Here is a 12,219-nt window from a genome sequence, read left to right on the forward strand (position 1 = left end):
TGGACTTTTTGGGTGCCTTAACATACTCGAAAACTCTTGAAAATTGGCACAGACGTCAGAGTCGTCCGTCATCGCAGAAATCCAAAGGCTGGAACACGGGCGTGGCACGGGGGCTCTGTAGCGCCCCCTGTAATGCAAAAAAAAACATTGATCCACAGATCGGGCAAAAATTTACGCACATGTACAAGAATTGGTACGCTTATAGATCTCATCGACCCGAACAACTTTCGCCCTCTAACATTTAAGCTCCGCCCAACAGGAAGTCGGCTATTTTGGATTGTTTAAAAAATGCATGCGGTGAACTTTTATATACTCCTCCCAGGGGATTCATGGGATTGACACCAAACGTGGTGAACAAGATGTCGAGACATTGGACTTGTTAAATTGCGAAGGGATTTTTGATATCTCGAACGGTTCTGCCATGGCGAGGCGACAAATTTATGGCAACATCAGAGAAACAGGAAGTGTCTAATATCAAAGGCAAAAAATGTCTTATTGTGATGACACGCAGTGTGTTTGTTCGTCTGAAGATTCCGATCGCATCGATGTGCCTATTGTGACTACCGGGTATAGCGCCACCACCAGGCGCCAGGAAGTGTGTCAGTCATAAACTTTTAAATACTTCTCCTAGGGAATTCATACGATTGACACCAATCGTGGTGAACATGATGCTGAGACATTGGACTTGCTAAATTGCGAAGGGATTTTTGATATCTCGAACGGTGTTGCCATGGCGAGGCGACAAATTTATGGCGAATTCAGAGAAACAGGAAGTGTCTAATATCTAAAGCAAAAAATGTCTTATTGGGATGAAACGCATTGTGTATGTTCGGCCAAGGATTCCGATCGCATCGATGTGCCTATTGTGAGTCTCTGGTATAGCGCCCCCAACAGGCACCTGGAAGTGTGGCAGTCACAAAAGGTGAATTTCTTGACAGTTCCATGCAGTGTTCTTTTAAATACTCCTCCTAGGATGTTCATGCGATTGACACCAAAAGTGGTCAACATGATGCTGAGGCATTGTAGATGATAAATTGCGAAGGGATTTTTGATATCTCGAATGCTGCTCCCATGGCAACACGTCAAACTTTACTTTCATTCTGAGGCATATTTAAGCACTTGGCATGCACTTTGGGTGCCTTAACATGCTCGAAAACACCTGGAATTTGGCACAGACCTCAAAGTCGTCGGCCATTAGGACCGGGCAAACGCTGGAACACGGGCGTGGCAGTAGGGCTCTGTAGTGCCCCCTGTAATGCAAACAAAATATTGGTGCACAAATCGGGCAAACATGTACACACATGTACGAGAGTTGGTACGTATATAGATCCTATCGACCCGAACAACTTTCACAATCAAACCTATTAGCTCCGCCCAACAGGAAGTCGGCCATTTTGGATGGTTTCAAAAATGCATACCATGAACTTTTGAATACTCCTTCTAGAGGATTCATGGGATTGACACCAAACGTGGTGATCATGATGCCGAGACATTGTACTTGCTAAATTGCGAAGGGATTTTTGATATCTCGAACGGTTCTGCCATGGTGAGGCGACAAATTCATGGCGAAATCAGAGAAACAGGAAGTGTCTAATATCTAGGGCAAAATTTTTTTTATTGTAATGACACGCGGGGTGTTTGTTCGTCTGAAGATTCCGATCGCATCGATGTGCCTATTGTGACTCCCGGGTATAGCGCCACCACCAGGCGCCAGGAAGTGTGTCAGTCACAAAGGTGGATTTTTTTTTACAGTTCCATGCAATGTTCTTTTAAATACTCCTCCTAGAATGTTTATGCGATTGACATCAAAAGTGGTCAACATGATGCCGAGAGATTGTAGATGATAAATTGCGAAGGGATTTTTGATATCTCGAACGCTGTTCCCATGGCAACGTGTCAAACTTTACTTTCATTTTAAAGGCATATTTAAGCCTTACAGTTGCATGCAGTGAACTTTTATATACTCCTTCTAGAATAATCATGCAATTGACACCAAAAGTGGTCAACATGAAGCCGAGATATTGTAGATGATAAAATGCGAAGGGATTTTTGATATCTCGAACGCTGTTCCCATGGCAACACGTCAAACTTTACTTTCATTTTTAAACCTTACAGCTGCATGCGGTAAACTTTTAAATACTCCTCCTGAGGAAATAATGTGATTGACTCCAGAAGTGGTCAACATAATGCTGAGACATTGTAGATGATGAATTGCGAAGAGATTTTTGATATCTCAAACGCTGTTCCCATGGCAACGCGTCACACTTTACTTTCATTTTAAAGGCATATTTAAGCCTTTCAGTTGACGCCGATGTTCCTTTAAATACTCCTTCTAGGATATTCATGCGATTAACACCAAAAGTGGTCAACATGATGCTGAGGCATAGTAGATGATAAATTGCGAAGGGATTTTTGATATCTCGAACGCTGTTCCCATGGCAATGCGTCAAACTTTACTTTCATATTAAAGGCATATTTAAGCCTTTCAGTTGACGTCGATGTTCTTTTAAATACTCCTTCTAGAATATTCATGCGATTGACACCAGAAGTGGTCAACATGATGCTGAGACATAGTAGATGATAAATTGCGAAGGGATTTTTGATATCTCGAACGCTGTTCCCATGGCAACACAGCAAACTTTACTTTTATTTCAGGCATATTTAAGGCTCTTGGCGTGCACTTTGGGTGCCTTAACATGCTCGAAAACACCGGGAATTTGGCACAGATGTAAAAGTCACGTGCCACTAGGCTCAGGCAAAGGCTGGAATATGGGCGTGGCAAGGGAGCTCTGTAGCGCCCCCTGTAATGCAAAAACAAACATTGGGGCACAGATCGAGCAAACATGTACGCACATGTACGAGAGTTGGTATGCATATAGATCTCATCGACCCAAACAACTTTTGCACTCAAACATTTTAGCTCCGCCCAACAGGAAGTCGGCTATTTTGGATTGTTTCAAAAATGCATGCGGTGAACTTTTAAATACTCCTCCTAGAGGATTCATGCGAATGACACCTAACGTGGTGAACATGATGCCGAGACCTTGTAGATGATAAATTGCGAAGGGATTTTTGATATCTCGAACGGTTCTGCCATGGTGAGGCGACAAATTTATGGCGAATTCAGAGAAACAGGAAGTGTCTAATATCTAAGGCAAAAAATTTCTTATTGTGATGCCATGCAGGGTGTTTGTTCGTCTGAAGATTCCGATCGCATCGATGTGCCTATTGTGACTCCCGAGAATAGCGCCACCACCAGGCGCCAGGAAGTGTGTAGGTCACAAAGGTGAATTTTTTTGTCAGTTCCATGCGATGTTCTTTTAAATACTCCTTCTAGGATTTTCATCCGATTAAGACGAGAAGTGGTCAACATGATGCCGAGACATTGTAGATGATAAATTGCGAAGGGATTTTTGATATCTCAAACGCCGTTCCAATGGCAATGCTGCAAACTTCACTTTTATTTCAGGCATATTTAAGGCTCTTGACTTGTTTAGATTAACATTAAAGTTGACACACACATCAGAGTTTTCGGCTGTTAAGTGTGCACAAAAAGGTCAGACATAGGCGTGTCTCTTAAGTGGCTCACTAGCGCCCCCTTTTGTCTAAAGTCTGGGGTTTCTTTTAGCTACAGTCCCCAAATGGCTCAGTAACAACATTAAATAGCCCACTGATATTTACCCACTTGATGCCCTTGCCCACCGTGCATCATTTTCTCGGACGCACCGTGTAGCGGTAAAAAAAACGTGCGAGGGCCCGCCATTGCTGCTTGCAGCTATATTTATTTATTTATTTTTTAACACTTTTGGACTTTTTGGGTGCCTTAACATACTCGAAAACTCTTGTAATTTGGCACAGACGTCAGAGTCGTCCGTCATCGCAGAAATCCAAAGGCTGGAACACGGGCGTGGCACGGGGGCTCTATAGCGCCCCCTGTAATGCAAAAAAAAACATTGATGCACAGATCGGGCAAAAATGTGCGCACATGTACGAGAGTTGGTACGCATATAGATCTCATCGACCCGAACAACTTTCGCCCTCTAACATTTAAGCTCCGCCCAACAGGAAGTCGGCTATTTTGGATTGTTTAAAAAATGCATGCGTTGAACTTTTAAATACTCCTCCTAGTGGATTCATGGGATTGACACCAAACGTGGTGATCATGATGCCGAGACATTGTACTTGCTAAATTGCGAAGGGATTTTTGATATCTAGAACGGTTCTGCCATGGCGAGGTGACGAATTTATGGCGAATTCAGAGAAACAGGAAGTGTCTAATATCTAAGGCAAAAAAATTCTTATTGTGATGCCAAGCGGGGTGTTTGTATGTCTGAAAATTCCGATCGCATTGATGTGCCTATTGTGAGTCTCGGGTATAGCGCCACCACCAGGCGCCAGGAAGTGTGTCAGTCACAAAGGTGGATTTTTTTGACAGTTCCAACGATGTTCTTTTGAATACTCCTCCTAGAATGTTTATGGGATTGACACCAAAAGTGGTCAACATGATGCTGAGACATTGTAGATGATAAATTGCGAAGGGATTTTTGATATCTCGAACACTGTTCCCATGGCAACCTGTCAAACTTTACTTTCATTTTAAAGGCATATTTAAGCCTTACAGTTCAATGCGATGCTCTTTTAAATACTCCTTCTAGGATTTTCATGCGATTGACTCCAAAAGTTGTCAACATGATGCCAAGACATTGTAGATGATAAATTGCGAAGGGATTTTTGATATCTCGAACGCTGTTCCCATGGCAACGCGTCAGATTATACTTTCATTTTAAAGGCATATTTAAGCCCTTCAGTTGACGACAATGTTCTTTTAAATACTCCTTCTAGAATATTCATGAGATTGACACCAGAAGTGGTCAACATGATGCCGAGATATAGTAGATGATAAATTGCGAAGGGATTTTTGATATCTCGAACGCTGTTCCCATGGCAACGCGTCAAACTTTACTTTCATTTTAAAGGCTTATTTAAGCCTTTAAGTTGACGCCGATGTTCTTTTAAATACTCCTTCTAGAATATTCATGAGATTGACTCCAGAAGTGGTCAACATGATGCCTAGACATTTTAGATGATAAATTGCGAAGGGATTTTTGATATCTCGAACGCTGTTCCCATGGCAACGCCCCAAACTTTACATTTATTTCAGGCATATTCAGGACTATTGGCGTGCTTAGATTAACCTAAAAGTCGGCACACACATCATAGTTGTCGGTTGTTAAGTGTGCACAGAAAGGTCAGATATAGGCGTGTCTCTTAAGTGGCTCACTAGCATCCCCGTTTGTCTAAAATGTGGGGTTTCTTTTACCTATAGTCCCCAAATGGCTCAGTAACAACATTAAATAGCCCACTGATATTTGCCCACTTGATGCCCTTGCCCACCGTGCATCGTTTTCTCGGACGCACCGTGTAGCGGTAAAAAAACGTGCGAGGGCCCGCCATCGCTGCTTGCAGCTATATTTAAAAATAAAACTGCAAGCAGTGATGGAAGGGCCCTCGCACGCATGTGCACCGCCACTCTATGGCCTTAGTAAAGCAATGAACCAGGGGCCGGATTCACGAAAACATTCTTAAGACAAAAAATAAGAAAGTTCTTAAGATAAATTATAAGAAGTGCGTAAGAATGTTCCTAAGTGCAATTCTCAAACATTTCTTAAGAAGTTCTCAATTTTTTTCTTAAGAATATCTTAAATTTGTGTCTTAAGAATAAAATGACAAGCTTTAAATGAATTATACCCTGCTAATGAGGTAACAATAAATTTATCCATTAATCTTTTGACTACCTTGCGATCATTAACGTGATACGTTCGCTGTTGTAACAGAGGTCAGCTAGCATTAAGGCGGTGCGGTGCGTAAATATAAATCCATAATGTCCCAATCGGTCCGTCATGCGGGCCGACCGCTCTGAGTGTGCGTGCTTCACTCTCCGTGACCAAGGCTTTCGTCTCCCGCGACCCGCGCTCACGCGTCAAGAGACGGACGCGGAGGGTCAAGCGTGCCCGCAGTTTCGGAGCCCTCGACTCACATGACGGAGCGATTACCGGTCCGCCTCCCGCTTAGAGCGACTTTAAGCTGTTAAGTAATTTCATAATGAATGTAGGCTATTACGGAGGAAGTTACATGTTTGCTAATATTATCACTAATACTTATTTGTGTTGTATGACATATTACTGAGTAAGCTATTAAACTTCATTATATGAGTGTTGAATTCCTCTTTAAACTAATCTATGTGAAGTAAACTGATAAAATTGCCATTTCAGACTACAAAATACAACATGTCACATTTAAAACAATCACATTAACTTATAAAACATCTTACATTTTGAGATTTAAGACTACTGTAAGGTTATCCTAACTTTAAGATGTTATTTAAGACAGTTTATTTTTCGAGAATTGGAATTCTTCTTAAGTTTTTTCTTAAGAACATACTTAAGGAAAAAAATAAGAACTTTCTTAAGAAGCTTTTTTGAGAATACAAAATATTCTTAACTTTTTTCTTAAGCTTGAATTTAAGATAAAAATGGCAGTTAAGAAGATTTTTCTTCTTAAGAATGTTTTGTGAATCCGGCCCCTGGGGGATTGAAATTTCAGTGGGTAAATATAAGCGGATATTCAAAGGAACTTTGAAGTGCCACACCTCCTTTGTGCAGCAGGTGGCGCTATGATTGTATTTGATTGTTGTAACATTGATGTGTTGAGGCCAGGACCCTTGTCAAACGTATGATGTCTGTGACAGGTCGGACATTGCATGCCTGAGTTACAACAGCTTTCTCATGGAGAAACATCACTCTTTGCAAGGCCGCCACGGACACGCCCTTCAACGAAAAGTCAAGATCTTCACAATTTATCATCGCAAAGGGCTTAAGATCAGTCTCACCTGATATGATAATGATTTGATTAAATCTCTGAGAACAGTGAATCACAGCGTAAAACAAGGCATTTACTGCTACCTCTAGGTGGCGCTAGGACTGAATCTGAATATTGGCATTGAAATGTGTTCAGGCCAAGACTCTTATCAAACATGTGAAGTGTGGGGTAGATTGGACATTGTATGCCTTAGTTATAACAACTTCCGGTTTCATGGCGAAAACGCTGAACTTTGTCAGGCCGCCACGGACACACCTTCCAACGAAAAGTCAAAAGCTCCGCAATTTAACATCGCAAAGGCCTTTAGATGAGATTGACCAAATATGATGACGATCTGACAAAATCTCTAGGAGGAGTTCGTTAAAGTACGAAGCCTGGAAATGACAAAATTTGCACAGAAATCACAGAAAAAATTAAAAATGGCTGACTTCCTGTGAGGTTTAGAGCTTCGCTCCAAGAGACTTTTTTGTAGGTCTTGGGGTGATATATGACCCTACCAAATTTCGTTTCTGTAGGATTTTCGTAGCGGCGGGGCTTTTCTCTTGAAATTTTGCAGGTGGCGCTATCGAGCCATTTCTGCACGCCCACTTCTGGCGCCTATGCCACATGTAAATTTTTGCCACTTCTGACGTGTGTGCAACGTTTTATGACTTTTTGAGCTTGTTTAGCCTGTCAAAATGCGATTCAATTAGCGATACTTTGCCAGGCCGCCACGGACACGCCCTTTAATAAAAAGTCAAGGTCGTTGCTTTTTATCATCACACAAGGTCTTGAGATTACACTGGTGAAATATGATGTTGATATGGTTAAATACCTAAGAGCAGTAAGTCACAGCGTCAAACATGGTATTTCCTGCTGCCTCTAGGTGGCGCTATGAGTGTTACTGAATTATGCCATGTTGATGTGTTCAGGCCTGGACCCTTATCAAACGTGTGAAGTCAGGGGCAGATCGGACAATGTATGCCTGAATTACATCAGCTTCCTGTTTCATGGCGAAACATTACACTTTGCCAGGCCGCCACGGACACGCCCTCCAATGAAAAGTCAAAAGCTCCGCAATTTAGCATCGCAAAGGCCTTTAGATACTGACCAAATATGATGATGATCGGATTAAATCTCTAGGAGGAGTTCGTTAAAGTACGACGCTTGGAAATGTCAAAAAATGACAGAGAAAATTCAAAATGGCTGACTTCCTGTGGGGTTTAGAGCTTAGCTCCAAGAGACTTTTTTGTAGGTCTTGGAGTAATAGATGATCCTACCAAATTTCGTATCTGTAAGTTTTTCGTAGTGGGGGGCTGTTCTCTTGAAATTTTGCAGGTGGCGCTATCGAGCCATTTTTACACGCCCACTTCTGACGCCTATACTACATGTAAATTTTCGCCACTTCTGACGCGTGTGCAAATTTTCATGAGTTTTCGGGTATGTTTAGGCCCTCAAAAATGCGATCCATTTCGGAGAAGAAGAAGAAGAAGAAGAAGAAGAAGAAGAAGAAGAAGAATAAACGGAGCAAAAACAATAGGGTCCTCACACCCTGGTGTGCTCGGGCCCTAATAATAATCAGAGCAAAAACAATAGGGCTTCGCACCTTTCGGTGCAGGCCATTCTGGCCTGCTCCTCGGTGCTCGGGCCCTAATAATAATCAGAGCAAAAACAATAGGGCTTCGCACCTTTCGGTGCAGGCCATTCTGGCCTGCTCCTCGGTGCTCGGGCCCTAATAATAATCCGAGCAAAAACAATAGGGCTTCGCACCTTTCGGTGCAGGCCATTCTGGCCTGCTCCTCGGTGCTCGGGCCCTAAAAAATAATAAATTCGAGCAAAACCAATAGGGCTTCCCACCTTTCGGTGCAGGCCATTCTGGCCTGCTCCTCGGTGCTCGGGCCCTAAAAATATAGCATAATGGCGGGCCCTAGCAAGTTTTTTTACCGCTACACGGTGCGTCCGAGAAAACGATGCACGGTGGGCAAGTGCATCTGTGGGAAAATATCAGTGGACTATTTAATGTTGTTGCTGACCCATTTGGGGACTGTAGGTAAAACAAACCCCACATTTTAGACAAAAGGGGGCGCTACTGAGCGACTTAAGAGACACACCTCTGACCTGTTTGTCCACACTTAACAGTTGACAACTCTGATGTGTGTGCCAAATTTGAAGTTAAATATGGCTGAAATTATAGTAAATTTTGATGCGTTGCCACGGCAACAGCATACGAGATGTCAAAAATCCCTTTGCAATTTATCATCTCCAATTTCTCAGCATCATGTTGACCTCGTTTGGTGTCAATCGCATGAATCCTCTAGGAGGAGTATTTAAAAGTTCACAGCATGTAACTGTCAGCCTTAAATATGCTAGAAAACGAAAGCAAAGTTTGACACGTTGCCATTGGAACAGCATTCGAGATATCAAAAATCCCTTCGCAATTTAGCATCTACAATGTCTCGGCAGCATGTTGACCATTTCTGGAGTCAATCACATTATTTCCTTAGGAGGAGTATTTAAAAGAACATCGCATGGAACTGTCAAAAAAATCCACCTTTGTGACTAACACACTTCCTGGTGCCTGGTGGTGGTGTTGTCACAATAGGCACATCGATGCGATCGGAATCTTCAGACGAACATACACCCCGCTTGTCATCACAATAAGACATTTTTTGCCTTGGATATTAGACACTTCCTGTTTGTCTGATTTCGCCATAAATTTGTCGCCTCGCCATGGCAACACTGTTCGAGATATCAAAAATCCTTTTGCAATTTAGCATCTCATTGTCTCGGCATCATGTTACCACGTTTGGTGTCAATCGCATATATCCTCCTTTTGTAAACAATCCGAAATGGCAGACTTCCTGTTGGGCAGAGCTAAAATGTTTGAGGGTGAAAGTTGTTTGTACATGTTTGCCGATCTGTACACCAATGTTTGTTTTTGCATTACAGGGGGCGCTACAGAGCCCCCTGCCATGCCAGAGTTCCAGCCTTTGCCCGGTCCTAATGGCCGACGACTCTCTGCCAAATTTCAAGTTTCAAAAATTGTTCAAAATTTAGAGTTTTCGAGTATTTTAAGGCCATTCTGGCCTGCTCCCCGGTGCTCGGGCCCTAATAAGTAAAATGTAAAAAAGATGGACATCAGATGGACATCAGTGGTTATATGTACATATAGATTCATTGTTTGGTTGAAATTATTGCTAGGGACAACTCAGTGTTCCCTGCATATATGTCCCTAGCGTCCCTACCCAAATCAATGCCTTTGCATTATGAAAAATGTGAAAAAACGAGATTTACAAAATTGTGAACATCATACTGCCATAGTGTGAAATAATATGTAATCCATAAAAAAGTAACAGTAGTCTGATTAAGAGTATTTAAAATGTAGTTTAATCTAAGTAATCTATAAGTACTTGATTTTTTGGAATCTTATTAGGTAATCCAGATTACATGTAATCCGTTTCTACCCAGCTCTGGTAGCCTACATTTTACATAAAAATATCTGTTCTATTTCTAGTTATTTATTTTGGTTAGTCCAAAACACTGACTGCCTATGCCAAGAAAGGTATTAAATGTATTATAAGCTCTGAGTTCTCTTAGCGACTGCACTTTGGTTAGAAGTTGTGTATTGTGTTTCACCCCAAGTTTCGTGTAGCTGGAGCTCTGCTTTTTTGGAGCTGATCTTTGCTGCTTTTATGGCAGGATTGTATATGATTCCCATAGCGTCAGTGACTGACCCAGGGTCGTCTGAAGAATCTGTTTCTGTCAATTATCTTACTGTCATGAACCCATTTCTCTGAGAAAAGGCATAAGTTCGTTGCTCAGATCAGGGGAGCCTGTGAGTATTTGCATGCGATTTGCAAACTGAAATGACATAAGCCAGTATTTAGAGGAGAATCTGTGGTTCGCATAGAGTCACCAACTGACACAATATCTCGTTCCCATCTCTCAGGGAACCAATGTTTTGATAGTAACCAGAGACGTTTTGAGAAATCCCCATGATTACCGAGATCACCATATCAGAGCACATATCTTTTCAGGTTGAAAAACAAAATTAGTTAGACTGCTTTTGCGATGAACAGACATTTCTTATCAAATGTTCTTTTGCAGTTCATATATAACAAGTGATCATCTTTTTAATATTGTAATATTGAATAGTATTATTATCTCACATTATGAGCTTTTTTCTATATGCGTTTGGTTGAAGGTTTACCTGTGAATTTGTGATTCGTGTTTCAACAGGGAGACTAATTCAATGGTGGAGGAGTTTATGTTATTAGCAAATATATCTGTAGCACAGAAGATATATGATGAGTTCTCTGAGTGTGCTCTACTGAGGAAACATCCTTCACCACCACCATCTAAGTTTGACATCCTCATCAAGGCTGCTAAATCAAAGGTGTGTGCTTGGTAGTTATTTATTCTTCCCATAACATTACCAAACAAATACATGAAATTAAATTTAAAGTTGATCCTTTAATTTGAATTCAAGAGGGTTGTGAAGTGTTTAAAACCAACCTTAAACCCCAGCTATAAAAATGCCTTATGCTTTATTGTCTTTTTCCTCAAAACATTATAATTTTAAAACCCTTTTGACTGGCAAAACAGTGATCTAATAATTGCAAAACACCAGCTTCAAACCCAGTTAGCTTTAGAAATAGGGTTTATTTAGAATTTATTTTCAGGGGCATTTTAACATTATGGTTGGTAATATTTAAAATTGCAAAAAGTTTCTATGACAAATTACTACAGATTATATAATAGTTAGTTCTTATCCTTGATTCTGATCAAGGATTTAGCTTGTTCAAACTTCGCATCATTAACAGTGCTCCCTAGCTGTTTTAAAATCACTGTAAACACTGTTTCTTGGTTCTTATTGATTTAGTCTACTACTCATAAATAATTAAAACTGTAATGGTTATAATGTATAACTAGACGAACCTAGAATAGATTATAAGACATATTATATATTTATAATAGATAATTAAAAATGTATATAAACAGGAAATAAGGGACTAATTCCTCTGGCCAATTTTTCCTGTTCTAGGACATTGTCATCCACACAGATTCAGCCAAAGCTCTTGCTGATTCCCTGAACAATGCAACAATTGAAAGTTTCCCATACTTCAACACCTTACTAAGGATTCTGGCCACCCGCTGCATGATGCAAGCTGTGTATTTCTGCTCTGGCATGGACAGTGATTTCCACCATTATGGCCTGGCCTCACCCATATACACACACTTCACATCACCCATCAGGAGGTGAGGCACACTAGTCTGTTTATATCTTTTATATGTGTAAGGTTAGTGTATTAAAAATATAAATACCACAAATTAACGGTGTTTCATTCATGGCATTCAGTA

At 41.1% G+C, this 12,219-nt stretch overlaps 1 protein-coding gene across 1 annotated transcript in view; it reads left to right on the forward strand.

The window, feature by feature from the left end:
* dis3 (DIS3 exosome endoribonuclease and 3'-5' exoribonuclease) overlaps positions 1–12,219 on the forward strand; it is a 250,698-nt gene that overhangs the window by 140,246 nt on the left and 98,233 nt on the right. Inside the window, exons 16-17 of the mRNA XM_065254845.2 lie at positions 11,098–11,254; positions 11,903–12,117. Of these exons, the coding sequence (XP_065110917.1) occupies positions 11,098–11,254; positions 11,903–12,117 (372 nt within the window). The remainder of the gene's footprint in view (positions 1–11,097; positions 11,255–11,902; positions 12,118–12,219) is intronic.

This window comes from Paramisgurnus dabryanus, chromosome 4 (genome assembly GCF_030506205.2).
Source record: "Paramisgurnus dabryanus chromosome 4, PD_genome_1.1, whole genome shotgun sequence".
NCBI classification, from domain to species: domain Eukaryota; kingdom Metazoa; phylum Chordata; class Actinopteri; order Cypriniformes; family Cobitidae; genus Paramisgurnus; species Paramisgurnus dabryanus.